Source organism: Camelus bactrianus, chromosome 10, assembly GCF_048773025.1.
Source record: "Camelus bactrianus isolate YW-2024 breed Bactrian camel chromosome 10, ASM4877302v1, whole genome shotgun sequence".
In the NCBI taxonomy this organism is placed as follows: domain Eukaryota; kingdom Metazoa; phylum Chordata; class Mammalia; order Artiodactyla; family Camelidae; genus Camelus; species Camelus bactrianus.
In genome coordinates, this window is record NC_133548.1 from 603794 (window position 1) to 623700 (window position 19907).

General features: G+C 64.7%; 1 protein-coding gene and 1 long non-coding RNA gene across 5 annotated transcripts; one reads left to right on the forward strand and one right to left on the reverse strand.

Moving 5' to 3' along the window:
- The first annotated feature begins 9 nt into the window (after nt 1-9).
- On the forward strand, nt 10-18798 carry TSPAN4 (tetraspanin 4). Of its 4 annotated transcripts, none has more exons than XM_045517291.2 (8): nt 10-149; nt 7952-8031; nt 15214-15405; nt 16451-16525; nt 17371-17472; nt 17556-17687; nt 17781-17927; nt 18262-18798. In XM_045517291.2, the coding sequence occupies exons 2-8, from the start codon at nt 7969-7971 to the stop codon at nt 18328-18330; spliced, it is 780 nt and encodes a 259-aa protein (XP_045373247.1). In that variant the 5' UTR covers nt 10-149; nt 7952-7968; the 3' UTR covers nt 18331-18798. The 4 variants fall into 4 exon arrangements, with proteins under 4 accessions (XP_045373247.1, XP_045373251.1, XP_074227473.1 ...); XM_045517295.2 differs by lacking the exon at nt 10-149 and adding an exon at nt 1357-1500; XM_074371372.1 differs by lacking the exon at nt 10-149 and adding an exon at nt 1772-1925.
- Nucleotides 11491-15308, reverse strand: LOC141578793 (uncharacterized). The gene is made up of 3 exons (XR_012509459.1): nt 15174-15308; nt 12944-13002; nt 11491-11652 (listed from the first exon to the last, which is right to left on the reverse strand). It is a non-coding gene; the product is annotated as an uncharacterized LOC141578793 (long non-coding RNA).
- Nucleotides 18799-19907: the final 1109 nt, after the last annotated feature.

Genomic DNA, 19907 nt, shown 5'->3' on the forward strand with positions numbered 1-19907 from the left:
GTGCCGGCGCTGTCGGCACCCCCCACTCGCCGCTTTAGTACCTCCCGACCTACGGCGTCCGGACGAGGCCATAAGGGCTCGGCGGCGGCGTTCGCGTTTCTCGTGCCTCCTTGACTGACAGCTGTTTGGCGGGCTGAAGGCGCGCGCAGGTACCGCGCCCGCGGAGGGGATGCGGCCGGGGTCCCGCTACCCGCGCGCCCGAGCTGGGATCCGGCCCAGGCCCGAGCCGAGCCCGCGCGGATTTCCGACCCCGAGCGCCGAGTCCGAGCCGAGTCGCAGCAACAAGTTGCGGGACGGGCTAGGGGCGCGGCGACCCTGTGGCGGGCGCGGAGACGGGCCGGCTGGGGACAGACCGGGAAGGGGGTCTCCCCACCTGGAGCCCCTGACGGCGGGCACCCGAGGGGTCTCTGCGCTGTTGGGAGGACCCTCGGGGGCGCCGCCGCCCAGTCGCCCGCACAGTAATGGTCCTGGCTCTGTAGTTGCCTGTATCCCTGAAGGCGGGCGGGCGCGGTGGGAGTGACTGGCGCGGTGGTGGGCTCAGCGGGCGGCTCCAGCCCCCCAGCAGCGTTGCGATCGGCTTCGCCCCTGTCCCTCCTGCCTTCTTCCCGGGGAAAGGGCTTCGAGGGGTGCGGGATGGGGCTGGCTGCACCCGTCCCAGGCCAGGCGGTGCTGGGTGGGTCGCCTGCGATCTGGAGGGTCGGATCTCTGAGAACCGGGAAGGTGGTCAGGGGATAGTCGTGGAAGAGGTGTCTTTCAAGCTGAACCTTGAAGAGAGATCCCGAGTGTGTGTGGGAGCAGGACAGATCCTGGCAAAGGGAACCCTTGGGCAGAGGCCTGCAGGCTGTACCTGGAGCTGGAGGAGGTGATGGGGCAGGAGCCATGAAGGATTTAAAGGGAGGGGAGGCTGTGTCTCTGGAAAAGAGGTGGGGTGAACCCCCTGATCCTATGGCTAGGGGTAGTGGGGAGGGCTGTATACAGTGAGAAGCAGGGAAGGCTCCCTGAAGGAGGTAAGCTTTGGACTCGGGAGGGTGGATGTGTCTCACAGTGGCACCTGTGACTTAGGCACCTATGCAGGCTTTGGGCAGTTCGCTGGCCTGAGGAGTCTGGATCTCAGTTTGGGGTGGGTGGGGCCTGTGTTGGGTCCCAGGCATCAACTAACTGCCCTCTCAGGGTAGACGATGGACCCTGGCCTTAGTTGAGAGGCAAGGAGATGGAGGTCCAGGCGGGAGATGGAGAGGCTGACCAGATCCGCTGCCTGCCTGAAGTTGGAGCCCCCACCTTTGCCTGGGCCCTGGATGGCCTCCCCAGTGGTGTTTGCCATCCCCCATCCTGCCACGTGCGGAGCCACGAGCTGGAGGCCACTTCCCTGCCCTGCCCCCCTTCCCAGGCTGACTGGACGCACATCCTGTCCCCAGCCAGAGAGGCGGGAAAGGGACCTTGAGTCATAGGGGCCTGGGGTCATAGCCAGGCTCAGCTGTAGAGGCTGCTGCATCTGTGGAGGTGAGGGAGACGGGGGAGGGATCTGGGATGTCATCTGGGTGGGCCTCTGGGAGCACGGGGGAAGCTGGGGCAGAAGGCTTCCTGGAGGAGGGGCTGCCAGTCGGCCTCGCCCAGCTCCTGCCCCGCGGTTGTTTACTCCCAGAGAGGGAGGGGACGGAGTGCCAAATTGACATTCCTGGAATTCTGAGAGCTCTGTGTGGATTTGAGGGTGGGGGCGGTGGCGGCCTCCTCCTCTCCAGCTCCCTGATTTCCAGGGGGAGGCTGCGGGGAGCAGTGTGCAGGGTCCCAACGCTCATGTGCACTTGGTCCTCCGTCTCCACTCTGCCCTGGCTCAGTCCCAGCCAGCTAGACCAGAGGATAGGGGAGCCTCAGAGATCAGCCCTGCCCTCCTGCCTGGCCAGCCCTGGGTGGCCATGTCCTGCTAGGTGTGTTGGGGGGAGCAGGCCAGGGCGTGGGCAGGCTCTCCTCAGGGTGGGCAGGGGCAGGAGGGAGGCCCCAGGGACCAGAGCATGGGTAAGGGTGAGGGTGGAGGGGAGGTGGGCTGTGAGGACAGATGTGGCCCAGACCTCCAGGGAGGGCTGGGAAAGGGGCAGGGAGAGTGAGGCACCGGTGTTCGGAGAATGGGGTGTCCTGGCCCCAGGAGTGTGGGCAGGGGAGGGAGGGCTGTGCTCACATGTGGTCTGAAACCCGTGAGCCCTGCTTCCTGCTCGAGAAGGGTCACTTCAGGGCAGGCAGGGGACAAGGGACAATTAGCGATTGAAGTCTCGGCTGCTGGGACCCTCTGGCCCTGAGTGTTCTGGAAACAGGCTGAGCCCAGGGAGAACCCTGCCTGGGAGTCGGCTGACCCACCCCCTCGGCCTGGGTCCCAGCCTCCGCTTCACCGCTTCACGGCTTCACCGCTTCACCGCCCGAAAGTGTGGGTGGAACCAGAAGCTGCCCAGCTGGAGGGTCCAATCGGGGCTATGTGGGCCTGGGGTCCCAGGCTCAGCCCCTGGCCCTGATTGCTGTGGGTAGAGTTGTGCTCACACGGGGGTGATGCAGGGCACCCGGATGCCTCCCCAGGGGCAGAGGGGGCTGCCCACCTGCTACGCCCACGGGAGCCCTCCCAGCCCCAGGGGCTGGGGAGTTGGGTGTGGTGGTTTGCCGGTGTGCTTGAAGCTGAACTGGCCCTAACATAGAGACCCCTGGACACGCCTGGGCCGCTCTGGGCTTCCTGAGGGCCCTGCTCTGGAGGGTTCTGGGCAGCCCAGGGGTGGGGGTGGGTGTCAGGGCTGAGGTTGGGGAACATACCTGGTGGGCACCTGAGAAGGGTGCTCCCAGGGCCTGTGGTGGGTGGAAGGAGAGGGTGGTAGGGGAAGGCCCTGAGTTTGGGGTGGGACCCAGGGGGCCCAGGAACAGACTGGGGCCTCCTCCCCTGGAGGGGGTGTCTCCCAGCCCCGGAGGCTCCAGTTTGGGCTAGGGGATGTGGCTCCTCCCAGGGAGGGTGTGCCAGCCTGGGGGTTTGCCTGCCCCTCCCCCAGGGTGGGGGCCCACGGAGGGCTGAAGCAGCAGCAGGAAGGCCGACACCACAGGCCTGTTTGTGTTGGCGGGGCCCTCCTGGCTCCTCAAAGCCGCCTCAGAGCTGGGGGCCTGGGTGGGCAGGCCGGCTCCACTCTCCACCCTGAGCTGCCCCCGCTGGGGTGCATGTTCCCAGGCCAGGCCCCTGCCGCGGCCCTGCTGAGAACCGCAGGTCTGCCCCAGGCCTCCGGGTCAGCGGTGGGCAAGCCCTGCTTCGGCGTTTGGGGAGGTCCTTCTTCGAGTGGGACCTTGATCTAGCCGGGTAGGTGCCCACGGCCTCTGTGTGGCTCATGCTCCCCCAGGGCCCCCATCCCAGGGTCCTGGAGGGTCTAGAAGGCCCAGGCCTGGGCTGGCAGGCTGTGGGAGGGGTGTCTTGGTGTTCTCGTTCAGCCCTATCCCTGCTGCCTGCTGTGTGTGCTGTGCTGGGAGACGCAGGCCTGTCCCACTCTGAGCTCAAAGGAAGCCCAGAGCAGGGAGTGGGGCAGGGAGGCTTCCTGGAGGAGGAGGCTGGGCCTGGGTTGGGGAGCGAGCCAGCCCTGGTCCTGTCCAGCCCTGCTCCCATGCCCTGACTGCACGGTTGTGTCTGAGTTGTCCGAGATGGGGGTGGGGGCTCTGGATTCATGGAGAGGCATGGTGGGGACCAGAAGGTGCCGGGATCATTCATGGAGGGTCCAGGGGCTGCCTTGGGGGTTGGGTTGGGAATGTGGCCAGGTAGTGGTGTTGGCCACAGGGCCTCCTCACATGTGGGGGCCCAGGAGGGTTGCGGGCCATGCCAGGTGCTGCTGGAGCTGCCCTTTAGAGCCTGACTGGGAGGCGCCATCCCCTGATGCCCAGGTCCTGGGGGGTAGGGTGCACAGACGCAGCCTTAGGCCTGGATGGATGCATGGTTTTTAGCTTCAGCAGTGTTGCTGTGGGCTTTGGGCCCCTCAGCTCCCGGTTCATCAAAGAACGTGGGGCGTGTCCCTCCCACCCTTCATACTTCGCTGGGCCTGAAAGCCCTCCGTGGATGCTTCATCCCTGGGCACAGCGACTGCTGGGGATGAAGGTGGGCCCGGGGCCCTGGGCCCAGGGGCGTGCTCTCCCTGTGTGGTAGGTGCACTGGGGTTTCAGAGGGGCTAGGTCTCGGGTTGCCGGGGCCTCCACCGGCTCAGTGGCTTCACATCTGTCCCAGGTGTGGGTCTGAGTGGACCGGCTGGCAGTGGGCTGCCCATGAGGGGATGAACATGAGGAGATGGGCAAGTGCCAGTGTGGCGTCTGAGCCTCTGCTGCCCCTCCTTGCCCTTGGGCTGCTGGGAAGACCGCCTGCCCCACTCCCCAGGCTGCCAGGAGCCCTGGTCTGAGGGGTGAAGTGCGCATGCTTGGCCAGGATGCTGTCGCAACCCCCACGTGAGCTTGGGACCCCTCCCCACAATCCCTGGCTCTCAGGGGAGGACCCCCGTGAGCACTAACAGCAGATCAGTGGGCCTCGTGAGTCATCACTGGCTGGCTCCTGGGGAGAGCTTAGGTCTGTGGCTTGGCATGTCTGTCTGCTAGCCCCAGACGAGCCCAGGAGGATGTCGTGGGGGAGGTGGACACTGCAGGTTAGTCTCGGGCCCAGGACCGCTTGGGACTGGGACGGCCCTCAGGCTGTGTGTGTGTCCTCATCTCTGGACGTGTGTGTTCTCTGGTTGCACGTCCCCACTTGAGCAGCCTGGTGTCTCCCTGGGCGTCTTGGAAGGCCACGCGAAGGGTGGGTGGGGGTGCAGCCCACAGGTCTGAGCACACCCCTAGCTGCCCCCCAGCTGCCCCCCTGCCACTGGAGGGACCTGGTCCTGAGTGGAGGGCTGTTCCTCATCCCCTTGGAGAGCCTCCATTCTGCAGTCGTTCCTCCAGGGAGCTCCAGCTTGCCTGCTGGCTGCCCAGCCTCCAGGGGCACTGGGCACAGCCTGCCCTCTTTCCTGTGGCCAGCCCAGGTACGTCCCAGCCTGGCGGGGCAGGGGCGCAGCACTGGGCTGCCTTCTGGTCTCACCCACACCCAGCCCGAGGGCCTTGATGGCTGGCCGCTCTCCTGGTCCTGGGACAAACTGGGGCTGAGCCAACCAGACGTCACCTCCTCAGTGTGTCTCACTGGGGTCCCACCTGCTGAAGGAAGGGCTTGACTGTGGGGACAGGGTCCCCGGGGCTGGCTGGGTAGCGCTCCACCTGGCAGCCTGGATGTACTCCTGTCCTCGCTCCAACTGGCCCCGGGACCCTTGGTTGAGTTTTCTGGTTTAATCTCAGCTCAGTCTCACCTGCTCACCTGAGTGATGGGTGCAGGGTTTAGAGATGGCACAGGGGTTAGCAGGAGTTTAAGGGGCTGTAGGAATGCTATTGGCTGAGTGAGGTGGAGGAGGGGGGTCCTGGGTGCTGGGCCCAGTATGGGAACCCAGAACAGACTTCCCCTTCCCCGCCCCGCCCTGAGCTCCAGTGTGATGAAGGAGTGGAGGGCCGAGCCCACGGCTCCCCAGGTGGGTGGCCCCACCCTGGTCATCGGAGGCCCTGCCCTGGGAGCCAGGCTGGGGAGGCAGACATGCCCTTCCGTCCTGCTTAGCCTGCCTGTGCCCACAAGTGTGCACAGAGCACACACCCTCTCATATGCTGGGACTCTTGGGGCCCCGAGTGTCCATCCTTGGCTTGGGCGTGTGGGGCTGGCTGGGTTGGGCCAAGGGAATGGTGGCTGGAGGCTGCTGGGGATCCCCAGAGTCTCCAGGGGTCACCGGCGGCCACTTGCTCCCTGGGCAGAGCTGCAGGCAGTGGTCTCTGCAGGGCCTGGATGGGGGCTTCCAAGGCCTGCTTCTCCACCGGGCCCCTGGTGTGTGGTCACTGTTGTGTCCCATTCCAGGAGCCCAGGCACACCAAAGAATCCTTGGGGGAGGAAGGATAGAGGGACCTGGGAAGCCTTGTCAGGCCCCCAGTTTGGGCAGGGTAGGGACACTGGGGTTCTCCTGTTCCCACTCCCTGCCGGCCAGAGCCAGCTCAGCTCAGAGAGGACAGCATAAGGACACTGCCCCTGGGGCTTGAGCTGCAGTTCTCCTCAGAGCCCTCGGGCAGCACAGGGCTGGGGCAGTGGTCCTCAGAGCACAGCAGGGCTGCCAGACCTCACTAGGCCCCCCGCCCAGCAGACATCTCCCAGACTTGCCACCGCAGGCACCACTTAGTTTCAATCTATCACTTTGTCAGCACCACTGATGGGCCCCCCTCCCTCCTCCTCGTCCCCCCATTTCTTTTCCTTCCTTGCACCATCTCCCCATCCCCATTCCTCCCACTCCTCTCCCCTCTGAGTTCTGCGGACCTTGGGTGAGTCCTTCCCTCCGTTTCTGGGACCATCCAATGGGATGGACGCTGTCCATGGGTGGCCTTGGGGATAGGGTAGACCCAGTCCAGGGCTCAGGGCTCATCTATGCCTGTGGTGGCCACCCTCCCCCAGGCCTGGCTCTTCTGCCGGTGCAGACAGGAGGAGGCTCAACCCCTCCTGGGCCGCAGGCAAAGGGCAGACAGGGAGGCGGCATCTGGGACACATGCTGGTGTCTTCCCAGCACACTCTAGGGTCCCCGCCAGTGGGGTGGGCTGTGGGGGCACAGCACCTGTGGTGGTGGTGCGTGTGCCTGCCCCTCTGGGCTGCTCCTTGTGCGTGTCTCTGCTCATCAGCCCTTGGGCACACCACACGCCCGGCACAAGAGGCTTTGGAGCAACACGTGTGCGTGCCACCTGTGATCTGCAAGCCTGGCGTGAACCCACATCCAGCTGAGTGTGTGGATGTGTCTGGGAGGGGCTGGTGCAAAATGAAAGTCAGAGCCCCTTGGTCAAAAATTGTGGAGAATTTCAAGACAGTGGCTGCAGAGCATCAAAACCAGAGCATCAAACTGTGTGACGGCACATGTCATGCGCCAGTGAAGCCAGCCATGCTCCCTTGGCTGGGTGAAGCAGGGTGCCGCCAGGGTTGAGTGCTGGGTGGGCCTGGGGTGGGCCGCCAGCTTTGCATGGGGTCTGTCTCCCAGGCTGACCCCTGTCCCGTGTGAGCTGCGCGAGTTTCCGGGTCCTGGCGCAGCCCTTGTCCAGCACAGGGTGGGCTGCTCGGAGAGTGTGCACCCGCTGTGTGTTCCGGCTGTAGTCCCCGAGCTCCCTCAATCTGGGCCAGAGGTCTGGGCCGGAGCTGCCCCAAGTCGCCACCAGACGGCAACTGGGTCATCCCTCATTTGCATAGTGCTTTGCATTTTGCGTGGGTCAGAGGTCTCCGAGCCCAGCTTGGGGGCAAGGACGGGGACGTCGTGCCCGGGGCTGAGCGCTGCCTGGGCCCCCTGCCCTCAGCCCCCAGCCCCCTCCATCGCTTCCCGGACTGGGCGGGCAGGGGAAGTGGAAGACCAAGGGGCGCCGGCGCGGGCGGAGGGCCGGGGGCGGGGGCGCCGTCCCGGGTCTGTGATTGGCCCGCGCGGGGCGGCGCGGTCGGATTTGCGAGGCGGCGCGGCGAGGAGTGGCGGGGGGGGGTCTTCGCGGAGGCGGGGCCGGCGCGGATTGGCCGGCGGGCGGGCACGGGGCGGGGCGGGGCGGGCCCGGCCCGGGCTACCGCGGGCTGGCAGGTGTCCGGGGACCGTCGCGGGTCCGAGAGGGGCGGCGCGCCCGGTGCCACCGCGGCCCGGGGCGCGGAGCCTGGGGCGGCCCCGGCGGCCCCGCGCGATGCGCCGCTCAAGCACAGACGAGTCCACGTACCGGCGCAGCCCGTCGCCGCCGGGCAAGGAGCCGGGCTTCGCGCGCGGCGGCGCCTTCTTCGGCCTGCACGCCAATCCCGGCCCCAAGGCGGCCCAGGCGCGCTACACGTCGCCCAAGGGTAACAAGTACGTGGTCTTCTACCTGGACCTCTCCTTCATCTTCCTCCTAGAATTGAAGCGCTGCAGCATGGCGCGCGGCTGCCTCCAGGGCGTCAAGTACCTCATGTTCGCCTTCAACCTGCTCTTCTGGGTGAGTGGCCGCGGGATGTCGGGGATCCGGGGTCGCCGCTTCGGCAGGGGTACGTGGGGGACACCCGGGACGTGGACTGGGAGGCGTGCCTGGGGGTCGTCGCTCCCTCTGCAGGCCAGGGCTGGATCGGCCCCTGGGGAGGGGTTCCGGTACCTCTGGAGTCCGCCCCGGCCTCTGCACTCTGGGCGGCCGCCCCGCATCCTCTCCCTGCTCCATCTCTTCCTGAGACCAGGCGCGTCCCGCACCTGCCGCAGGATCGCCTCAGGCCCCGTGCCTGGCCTCTGCCGGGTTTAAGTCAGTGCGCGGGGCCGCGGGTGCCTTCCCTCCGTCCCCTTCCCTCCCTCTTCGTGGCTGCAGCGCTTGTCTCTTCTTCCCTCCCCTCCTCAGCAGACTGGCCTACCGGGCTCCAGGGACCACACTTAGGGAGGGGCTGAGGAGCGGAGTTGGTTCCGCGACTCCTGAAGCGCGGTGGGGCGGGAGAGGAGGGTGTGTGGGTAATTGCTCTGGTTGGGCCCGAGCCTGAGCAGGATGGTGGGCCAGCAGGAGAGGGGTCTGGCCTCTGCTGCTCATCCAACATGGGGGGGGGGGCATCCATAACTTTTGCAGAGTTGGATTGGGTTTGCTCAGATGAGGTGCCTGTGTTCAGGGTCAGAGGTGTTGGTGCTGCAGGGTTGTCCCCTCCCTGCAAGATTGAGAACAGAGGGTCCACCCAGTCCCGTAAGGGCAGGGAGGGTGCTGGACTGGGGCTGGGGCAGGTGTCACACCTGGCTCCACTGGTCTCGCTGGGAGAAGGTTGATGGAGACATGATGCCAAGGTCACACTCCCTGCTCAGTTGTTAATTCCTGATCGGACCCTCCTTCCACAACTGGGAGTAAGGGGGTGTGGCTTTAGCTCCTGCCTGGGCTCTGGGCCCCAGAAGAAGGCTGTCATTTGTAAGCTCATTTGCATGAGGTCCAGTTAAGGCCAAATGCTCAGAAAGCCCGTCTGCCTTTCTGCACCTCCCTTCTATCCTGGGGTGCTGGCTTTCCTCTCCCCAGTTTGTTAAGGGGGGGTGTCCCTGAGAGGGGTGGCCAGCCTGGGAGGTTCCTGCCCTGATGCCCGTCTCCAGAAGGGGTCACCCGCAGGTTTTCTTCTCTGCAGGGGGCTCCTGGGAGGGGCAGGCCCCAGGCCAGAGTGGAGGGGTACACGGGAGGCCAAGAGCCAGCAGCAGAGGCGGTGTGCAGCTGGAGCTCTGCCCAGGCATGAGAAGAGGGGACTGTCTTCTCTTGGTGGGGGACGTTGACCAAATGTAGGGGCACCAGTGTGGTTAGCACTGAGCGGCTGGCAGGGTCAGCATGCCCTTGGCAGTGTGACAGGAGAAGGCTGCAGGTGACAGTGTGACCAGAGCTGGCAGCCATGGGTGTGAGGGAGGTGAGCCATGTTTGTGGCAGAGTGACAGGGGAATGGGCTGAGGGTGTGGGGGATGGTCCTGCGTGGTGGCAGCACCTGCTTCTCCCCTTCCCTGCCCTCCTCAGTGACCTCTGCTTGCATGGAGGAGAAGGGGTCCCTTAACGTGGCCTGTGCTCTGAGAGCAGCCCACCCCAATGGGCTCTTTGCCCTGTGCACCTGCAGGAGCCCCCTGCCAGCTGCAGGGTGGACACACTCCACTGATCCCCATCGTGGATGCCGTCCTCAACCCAGGAAAGAAAAGTCAGGAAGCCCTCTGGGACTCTCCCCTGAGGAGAAAATCCAATTCCCTTTTATTATCCAATTACATTTCCCAGCCAAGCCAACCGGGCCCCTGTACCAGCCTTGGCCCCTCCACGCCCCAGCTTTGTGTCAGGGGAGTGCAGAGGCCTGGCGGTCAGAGAGTGGACCCATGGGAGATGTGCTGAGGCCAGGGGTGGGGAGAATGGCTGCAGGCTGGGTGCGACACTCACCCTGCTTTGTCCCTGTGCAGGTGCCAGCTGAGCCCTTCCTGCTAGGGACCAAGGCTGCAGGCGACAGGGTGGCGGCTAGAACATGCCTTCCCAGGGACGCTGGCTCCTTTGCTGCCTGGGGGCACTGGGCCCCCACAGGAGTGGTAGTTTTTGCCCCCAACTCCATTTCTCCCCGAGAGTGTCCTGCCTCAGCCTCCCCACTGGGTTTTTTAAGTAACAGCGTTATTGAAATTTATGTGATATTTATTCACATACCACACAATTAACCCATTTGAAATGTGCAGTTCAATTCTATTCACAGAGTTGTGCAACCATCACCAAAATAAATTTTAGGACATTTGATTCGAGCCATGAAAGGTTCACCATGGGCTCCGAGGTGGTGGTGGGGGAGCCAGTGGGCTGGAGACCCTCTCCCCCTCACCTGTGTCAGTCCTGACTCCACCCTCCAGGGATGGGCCGGCTCTGGCCATAATTGACTCCTCGTGCTCTGTTGGACAGGTCTCCCTGGGGGCTCCTGGCAGGAGTCCTGAGGGCAGGGCTGAGGCCTCCAGCCTTGGGTCCCAGTGGGGCCGGGAAATGTCAGTACCCATCTGTCCCAGGGTTGCTCTGCCCGTTCCTGTGTGGCCGGTGGGTCATGGACCCATCTCAGGGGAGGAACCAGGCCTGCTTGTTGTCACCAGTGCTTGGAGCTGGGGTGCCCTGAGAAGGGGAGCCAGGAAGGCGCAGGCGGGCGGCAGGGTCACTGGGGGAGGAGAGGCCCAGAGGGGCCGGCGCTGGGGTCTTTCCGAGCTCAGAGTGGCCAACTCCCAGACCTGCACCTGCCCTCCCGCAGCGGACGGGCCCTCACAGGCAAGGGGCACCCCCCCTGGGGGTGCAGCCTCCCTTCCCTGAGGTATGCACAGGGGGTCAGCAGCTTAGGGCCAGAGTCCCTGGGGCAGGGTGTCTCCTGGGAGCACCATCCTGGTGATTAGGGCTCTGTGCAGGGCCCAGGAGTGAGGGCCAGGGGCTGAGCAGCCCCTGGGAAGCAGCCGGGGTTGGGCAGAGGAGGGAGGCGCCTCCCTGCCCCTTCCTTGCTCTGGGTCAGGTGCTCAGGGCTCCCCCAGCGACAGTTACCGCAGCCCCAGATGTAGTCTGGTTGGTCTGGGGATGGTCCTGGGTGGAGGCAAGGCTGGGTTCAGAAACAGTGAGGGTACTTCTGGGGCTCTCCTGTGGCCAGGTGCCATGCCCAGCCCTAGCCATGCAGCCCAGGTCCTCTTGGATTTGGGTGAGCCAGGGTGGGTGGGCAGCTGTGAAGGGAGGGGGGTCCCTGACCACCCTGGTCCAGGCAGGGGTCAGGAGGCCACAGGACAGCTGTTCTGCATGAGTTCTGTCCTTGGGGCCAGCAGCTGGCTGACTGGACAGATGGGGACTCTGGGGCCTGGGGATGTAACCCCTCTGTGGTGGCAGCACTGGGACCCCTCCCCTGTTCCCCTCCCACCGTGCCCAGCCGTTGCCCTGCTGCAGTGCGGATGGCAGGGAAACAGTCCATTTCTCAATAATCAACTATTAGGAGGTTGGTGGCTCCCCGGATGGGTTGGGGGTGGCAGGGGCTGGTCAGGGGGCTGTGGGCTCCGGCTGGCTCTGGTGCAGTCCTGGGTGGCCATGTTTGGCCTGTCCACCCAGTGACCCAGACGGGCTCCGTGGGACCCCTGTGTCAACCTGCTGGGAGGGAGGGTGAGGGGAGAGTCATGGCCTCTGTATGGGTAGAACCTTCCAGACACAAAGCAGAGGCAGAGCGAGCTGCAGGCAGGGTGGGAGTTCTGTCTGGGGCAGAGAGGGGACAAGGAGCAGTGCAGAGGCCAGAAGGCCTGAGTGGGCAGAGGGGGCCGGGGTCCCAGCCCCACCCCCCACCCTAGGCCCTGTCCCCCGTTCAGTTCCCCAGCCCCTGTGCAGGGCAGACCTGGTTTCTGTTGCAGGGGACACATTCTGCATGAGCTTTGTGTCCATGGGCCCCCTCCCTGCCCCCGTGCCTGCTCTTGGCTGGGAGTGGGGTGTTGCTCGCCGTGCCTAGCCCCACCCTGAGCCTGCGTTGGCTGCCGGGTGCTGGGCTTCTGGACACAAGCTTGGCCCCTGTGGGCACGCAGCCCTCCACCCCCTTCCAAAGACATGGCCAGCTGCCCGGCCATCTGCCACACTGAGCCATGTGGCCGGAGGGGCAGCAGTAGAGGGCCGGCTGGTATCCACCCGCCATGGGCCTGGAGGGGGACAGCATCACTAGCCTAGTGGTCCCCACCTGCCTAGCCCTAGGCCAACCTGAAAAATAGCTGGGCAAGAAAAGAGATGTCAGGAAGTGAGGAACACGTGCCAGGTGCTGGGCTGGGGCTGGGGACAGGTGAGGGCAATGGAGGACAGGGTGTGCCCTCAAGGTGTGTGCCAGGGAGACAGGCCACAGCTGACTGTGGGACTAGGGTGGGAGATCCCAGTGAGGGGGCTGGCTCCTCTCCCAGGCTGTCATGGGGTCGAGGTCTTCTCCTAGGCCTCACCAGGGCTTCTGTCTGGCCCAGGCAGTGATGAGTGGGGCTGGGGAGGTGCAGGGTAGGCATCATCAGGGTGGGGTGGGACCCCGGCCCCCCGGCCCCCCACTGCTGATGCCCCGGCCACCTGTCCTGGGAGAGACCTCGACCCTGCTTGTCCTGCGATGACGCGCCGTCTAACGTGGCCCACTTTCTCCTGTACTTGGAGGCTGTAATTTTCTTGCCAAAATGTTTTAAAAGCTGCATACACAGAAACGTTTTCAAAACCACAGATAATTGTGTTAACCCTGTGTGCATCTCAGCGCGTCGGTGAGAGTTTTGGTTCCTGGTCTGTGTGGATGTGCCTGAAAGTGGCGGGGCCTGGGGGGTTTGGGGCATGTCTGTGACGTGTGTCCGTGTGGTGGGTGACACTGTGCGATGCTTAAGGGCGTCTGACAGCCTGGGCTGTGTGCCGCGTCCCTGTGTGTCATGGCACGCACCTGGGTGACAGCCAGCGGGTGTCTCTTCTGCCACTTTGGGGTGGAGGTGAGGGTGTTTCCTGGAGTGTTAATTAAAGAAATGTTTCCACCAGGGCTAGGGGGTGGGGCCCGGCCCCTCCAGGCCCCCCGACCCCTACAGCCACTCCGCCCGCAGTGTCCTCCCTGTGCACTTCCGTGCATCCCACGGGGCAAGGGAGCTCAGAGGGGCTCACTTTCCTGCTGAAAGGAGCCATCCGCCTCTGTCCTTGCAGGCAGAGCCAGATGGGCAGGCTGTTGAGGTTTTAAGTAACAGTTCTCCCTGCTGCACCAGCATCTTCCCGCTGCTCAGGGGCAGCCCCACCCACCCCACCGTGGTCCCAGCCTAGATGTAACCTGGAGATGTAACCCTCCCAGGATGGGTGCTGCTTGTTCAGTGGGGGACGTGCTATGAGCTGGGCATGGGGCCTGGCCTGGCGGTCACTGTCCTTCCAGCTGGAGAGGGCCTGACTTCAGCTTCCTCCATAGCGAGGCTGTCCTCCCAAATCCCTCTCCTGCCCCAGTCCCGGGCAGGGGCCAGGGGAGCCCTCTCCATGTGCAGGTCTGCTTGGGCCCCACTAGGTGCTCCCAGCGCCAGCCTTTCCCAGCATCCTTGGAGATCCCATGAGACCTGGGACAGCCCCTTGGCTCCTGGTTTCTCACCTGCAGGTTGGTGGGGAGAGGGTTGAATAAGCCAGCGTCTGTCCCAGCCTCTTTTATGCCCCATGGTGGCAGCCCCTGGGCGGACATGGGGTGTCCAGAGGCACTGGTGGCCCAGCCTTGCTCCCTCTTGGTGGCCATGCCTGCAGTCAGCACCGTGGACAGCGCTGTCCCTGGCACCACGGGTGGGGGCCTGCCCCACAGGGGGTAACCCCACCCCACAGGTGGGGGCACACACATCTCCTGGCAGCACACATGTGCCCTGTCCTGGGGCTGTGCCAAGCCCAGCTCTGGCACACACTCAGGCACACGTGCCCCCCACGCCCCTCACGGACCTGCAGGCCCCTACCCTGCTTTGCCCTGGGGAGGGGCTCAGATGGGCAGGATGAACAGGCCAGGGCAGGAGCCTCTGTGGGGGGCCTGGCGCAGCCTCAGCCAGCAGCAGCCAGAACAGGTGTGGCTTATAATTTTTAGACAGAAGCTCTTCTGTTTTGTGGACAGCGCAAAGAGGGATAGGGTGGGTGACGGAGAGAAGCTGAGCTAACTGGCCCCCCATGGGGTAGGTGTGGGCATTCTAGCCTGGAGCTCTCCTGTCCACCTCAGCCAGCCCTGGGCAAGGCCGAGAGGGACATCGGCCACCAGCAGCAGACCTGGGCCAGAGCCCCTGGTGCCTGCCCACACCCCTGGGATCCTGGGGCTGCTCCTGCTCTTGGGCTGGGAGCTGTACCGCCCCCACCCCATAATTGCAGTCTTCTGCCAGCCTGGCTTAATGCATGTGTGCTCCCCAGGGGCTTAGTGAGAGTGGAGCAGCGGCCCCCACCCCTACCCCTGCAGCCAGGGCTGAACTGCTGGTGGGGGCAGGGCGAGTGAGTACACGTGCCGAGGGAGAAGGCCTCCTTAGGCAGGGGTTTCAGGGCCCATCAGGCCTGCCTAAGTCATGGGGTATCTACCAGGGTCCAGGCCAGCCTCAAGGAGGCTTCTGGGCCCCGGGGGTGCAGGGCCCCATGTCCTGTCCAGTCCCAGAGTGGTGTGGAGCCCCCAGGGCTGCCTGGCCTTCCCCGAGCCCATCAGCCATCCGCCTCCAGCTGGTCTCTCGAAGCCTGGGTTGCCTCAGGACCCAGAACCGGCTAGCATTTGTAGGGGGCTGCCTGCCCCTAGCCTGTGCCCTGGACACCTTCTCCCGTTTTATCTTGGGATGGCTCAGAGGCCTCAGAGTCCTGGGGGGCCAGAGCCGCAGCCCCTCAGCTGCCCTGGCTCCACCCTGCTCCCCACCGCTAGGAGGTGGGCATGCCTTCCTCACGGAAGGCCGAGAGCTCACCTTGGATTCATCACTGCTTGGCCTTCTCCCCTTCCTCATTTTAATTGATTTTTGTAGTAACAAGCAATTATGGAGCTCAATAAAAGCTGCAGTGGTGGAGGAGAGGTGGTGGCAAGGGCACGTGGGGGCTGCACTTCAGAAGGGATGGTTAGGGGAGGGCATGTGGGGGCCCAGCTGGGGTGACGGGACAAGATGGGGAGTTCGGTGGGGCCGCCCGGGACCTGGCGGGACGCTCACCTGCTACTCTGCCGTCCCTCTCTCCCCGCCTGGGTCCCAGCTGGGAGGCTGCGGCATCCTGGGCGTTGGCATCTGGCTGGCCGCCACGCAGGGGAACTTCGCCACCCTGTCCTCCTCCTTCCCGTCCCTGTCGGCCGCCAACCTGCTCATTGTCACCGGCACCTTTGTGATGGCCATTGGCTTTGTGGGCTGCATCGGGGCCATCAAGGAGAACAGATGCCTCCTGCTCACTGTGAGTCGGGGCGGGGTGCTGGGGCCGGGCCGGGCGGGGCCCCCCTTCACGGGACACAGACACACGGGTGCCCGCACACCCACACGCATGCCAGGCAGAGCCCCTTCAGCCGGTACCGGGCCCATGCTCTCTGACACCACCTCTCCCATGAACCCTCCCGGCTCCTGCCCCTGCCCTCTTGGCTCCCCAGGACCCTCTGTTCAGAGCTCCCAGCCCCCGCCTCGGCTTCAGAGGTGGATTTACAGGCAGGATGTTTCCATCCTGTGGAACATAAATCACAGGAGAAGGAGAAGGACCCCTGGGCCAGGCTACGCCTATTAGTATGCCTGGCAGCGGTCACCGGCGGCTGACTCAAGCCTGAAATCACCTGCTTCATCTGGGGCCTCTGTCTGAGGAGCCCTTGCTGGGGAGGGGCCTCCCAGAGGGTGCGTCCCCTGTCTGTGCAGCTACCCAACGTGTCCAGTATATGCCCCAGATGTTCCCTTCAGGGCGGTGGGTAGGGGTGGAGCTGAGGCCCCCAACCCTGACCTTTCCCACGGGGTGACTTGGAGGTCAGAGGTCAGAGGCTAGTGCTCCACTGCTCAGCCCGGCCAGGGCACCTGGGCTGAGGTCAAGGCTGTGACTTGAGGTACCACCACCCAGTGGGCCACCTGTGCGGTCACAGGTGGGGGCTTCTCTAACTTGTTCCTGCCTGAGTGGGCAGTGGCCACCCCTGGCTGTCCTGAGGGATGGGACCTGGGGGTTGGGGGTACTGCAGTCAGACCCACTCCCTGCAGGGGCCCCCCTGGGCATCGCTGCACCTGCCCGCCGAGCACAAGGACACGGGTCTGGAGCACACGTGTGTGCTCGAAGACGTGAGGCTGTGCTCAGAGGTCGGGCAAGACCCAACAGCCCCTGGCACAGAGACGGGAGGGCTCCGAGGGAGGTGGGGCAGCACGAGTGGGGCCTGCAGACCTGGCTTGGGGGCTCGGGCTGAGGCTCGCGCCCCACCCTCTGGGGGCAGCTGGGGGCTGGGTTGCTGAGGCCGCCGGGTCCTCGCCCGCAGTTCTTCGTGCTGCTGCTGCTGGTGTTCCTGCTGGAGGCCACCGTCGCCATCCTCTTCTTCGCCTACACTGACAAGGTGCGGCTCCCCCACTTCGGGTGGGGGGGCTCCATCCTCATCACCATGAGGGCCATGGTGCACAGGCGACGAGGGGGCGGGGGCCCTAGCACGGCGAGGACCAACAATGGGACCCGGCCGTGCATCTGATTTTAACCACAACCACTGGAGGCCGGGCCTGGAGGGAAACGCTGGGGCCCTGGAGGGCAAAGCAGTGTGAGCTCCCAGGTGGCCCCCAGGCTGGGCCCCCTGCTCCTGCTGACTTCAGCTGTGTATTAGTTGGATGGGGAAAATCTCCTATCCCCCATGGATTTATTTCATTATTTACACCAGTGAGGACTCATTTACATTATTCTGAGTTATATACTCCAGGACTGTTATTTTTTGCTCGTCTGTCTTAGCTTTGGTGGCTAGGAGCTCTCACTTGCTCCTGTGAGGAGATGCACCTCCTTCAGTGCACCTCCTCTCTGGGGAGTCCCTGCCCCAGCCCTGGACTTGGCCATTTCTCCAAGGAGCCTGGTTCCTTTCCTGGAGGATGGTCTTAGGAATGAGGACCTCGGCCCTCTTGGCCGACAGCAAGATGTGTGGGTCCTGACGGGTGTGGGCAGACGCAGCTGAGGGTTTCTGTACTGTCTCCCTCTGAACATAACTGACGGACGTCGTGCTGATGTCTGACTCGAACCCCGGGCTCAGCACCATGTGTGGCCCAGGGAGACCAAGGGGCAAAGGCCTGAGCCTGCTGAGGGCTTCTGGGAGGGGGTGACTCCAGGAAGGGGGACAGAAGGCACGGGGTGGGGGCCTGGGCAGAGGTGGGGTCTGGACGAGGTAGGTGGAGCTGGCTGCAGGGTGGCCCTGCTGTCCTGCAGATCGACAGGTACGCGCAGCGGGACCTGAAGAGGGGCCTGCACCTGTACGGAACCCCGGGCAACGTGGGCCTCACCAACGCCTGGAGCATCATCCAGACAGACGTGAGTCGGGGCGTGGCAGCGCCGGGCGTGGGCGGGGCCAGGGCGTGGCCAGGGCACAGTCCCATCCCGCACTTCCTCCGCAGTTCCGCTGCTGCGGGGTCTCCAACTACACCGACTGGTTCGAGGTCTACAACGCCACGCGCGTGCCCGACTCCTGCTGTCTGGAGTTCAGCGAGAGCTGCGGGCTGCACGCGCCCGGCACCTGGTGGAAAGCGGTGAGGCTGTGCCCTTCCCCCGGCTCTGGCCCCGGGGACTTGAGGGTGGAGCGCCGGCCTCGCAGCCCCCGGTGACGCCTGCTCTTCCTCCAGCCCTGTTACGAGACGGTGAAGATGTGGCTTCAGGAGAACCTGCTGGCCGTGGGCGTCTTCGGACTGTGCACAGCTCTGGTGCAGGTAGGGGGTGGGGCTGCCACCGGAACCGCCGGACCCACCCCAGCCCCCGCCTTCTTCCCCATGGCAAGTCCCGAATGCGGCAGCATCAGGGCAACGCATCTCCGGGATGCAGACGGGGGTTGCAGCCAGAGCGGGCGGACAGCACCAAAGGTGCTGATTGCAGTTGGATTAACGGTCAGAGGGCAGCTGCTGGGGCCAGGCCTGGCACCCGTGGGTCCTGACACCACCCGTGGAGGCCAGGGTGGGTGGCCAAACCTGAGGGGAAAGGGTCTGGACTGAGCCCTAGGGTTACAGGCCATCCAGGCAGTGGGGTGGGGTCAGGGTGCCTACTGGGGCAGGACCTCTCTGGGCTGTCATCCCTGGAGCAGCCCTGCCCAGCTGCCACCTGTCCCCACAGATCCTGGGGCTGACCTTCGCCATGACCATGTACTGCCAGGTGGTGAAGGCAGACACCTACCGTGCGTAGGCTGCGTGCTGCCTGCCATCCCTGCTTCGCTGCCAAAGGATGTTGCCCACTGGGGAGAGGACTGCGTCCCCACCTGCCTCCCCCGTTGCAGGACTTCTCACCAGCTTGGGCATAAGGAGGGGAGGAGCAGGCAGCCAGACCCCCCCCCAGGACTCCCAGCCAGGCCTGTGAACGTGATGCTGGATGGGGTGGCCGAGTCCTGGCCTGGGGCTGGGGTCGGGAGGGGCTTCTGGCACTTTTTACACCCAAGTATTCACCAGAGTAGTGTTTTCCCCAACAAACCCTGTCCAGGGCAGGGGGTTGGGGCCACACACGGGTTGGGGTGGGAGGTGAGGGGCTGACCGCTGGTCCTGGTGCTCGAGGCGGGGCCACAGCCCCACCATCCACATTCCACAGTGGGGCCAGGGTAGGCTCTGGGTGCATCTTAATAAAGTGTGTGGGCAGCAGCCCCTGACCCGTGTCTGTCAATGCCCTGACTCGTTATGGGCCTGGTGCCTGGAGTGGGGGTCCTGGGCGTGGGTGGGCCTGGGGAGCTGCCCAGGCTGGACGGACGGGGGTTCCTGTGTCTGCAGAGGACTGCAGGAAAACCTTAGTAAGAGGAATCCAAGCAGTGTAAGAGAAGAGCCCTGAGCCTCCCTGACATCCCACCCCCGCCTTGGGGCCTCGCCCTCCCCCTGGGCTGTCCTCACCGAAGAGACTTCAGCTCCATCTTTCCTGTAACTTCCTGTTCCTAGGGACTTGGCCCTGTGAGTGCTCCTCTCAAGATTTTGCAAATTAAGTAGGCTGTCGGGAGCGGAACGGTTGTCACAGCCCAGTTAGAGAAGTGGGTAAGCTACGTCAAACCACCTCAGACGGGATGAGGCTTCCTGAGGTCAGCACTGAGGGGGAGTGCAGAGGCCAATAGGTCTGGGGGCCCCTCCCAGGGGCCTCACTAGCTGTGGGGCATCTGACCCCCAAAACTGCACCCATAATCTGTTTCCAGCCCCTACTCCTGCTTGCCCTGTGGCCCCACCCGCTTGGTCACCCCGACCCCCTCTGCATCACTGCTGTTGTGCGGCGACCTGCCTGGTGATGCCCAGCCAAGTACCAACCAAGGCACCACCCAGCCCACCAGGACACCTGGCCCCTCCTGGCTCTTGGCTTCCTGTTGGCATCACACTCATCCCACTGACTCCACCTGTCCTCATTCCACGGAAGCCACCAGAGGTCACACAGGGACTTAGGCTGACGTGGGCCCTCAATCCAGCCCTGACTCAGCTCCCCTCAGCCCCTGAGCTGCCTTGGTCCCACTGGGACGTGCAGGGCCTGTTTCCTCCAGGGCCAGCCCTGCTGCGTGCTGCGGTGTGTCCTGGCCCAGGCTGCCCCTTTGCTGGTCCTCCATGTCTTCCAAACCCCAGGCCGGGGAGCCTCATGTGCGCCTGGCATGCCTCTCGCTCCACGTCCACCGACACTGACTCACGCTGTGGCCCCACTGCTGACTTTCCTCCCCCGTGTCCCCACTCCTGAGCAGACCTCCAAACACACCAGGTCCCAGCACTCACTCCCAGTGCAGTGGCCTCTGCGCTCCCCTCCCACTG

Excerpts from the sequence above, each read along its gene's own strand:
- TSPAN4 (XM_010955941.3), top strand. The coding sequence starts at position 7,750 with ATGCGCCGCTCAAGCACAGACGAGTCCACGTACCGGCGCAGCCCGTCG. Across the intron at positions 17,688-17,780 it reads CCGGCACCTGGTGGAAAGCG|CCCTGTTACGAGACGGTGAA; the intron begins GTGAGGCTGTGC and ends CTCTTCCTCCAG. Across the intron at positions 17,865-18,261 it reads TGTGCACAGCTCTGGTGCAG|ATCCTGGGGCTGACCTTCGC; the intron begins GTAGGGGGTGGG and ends CTGTCCCCACAG.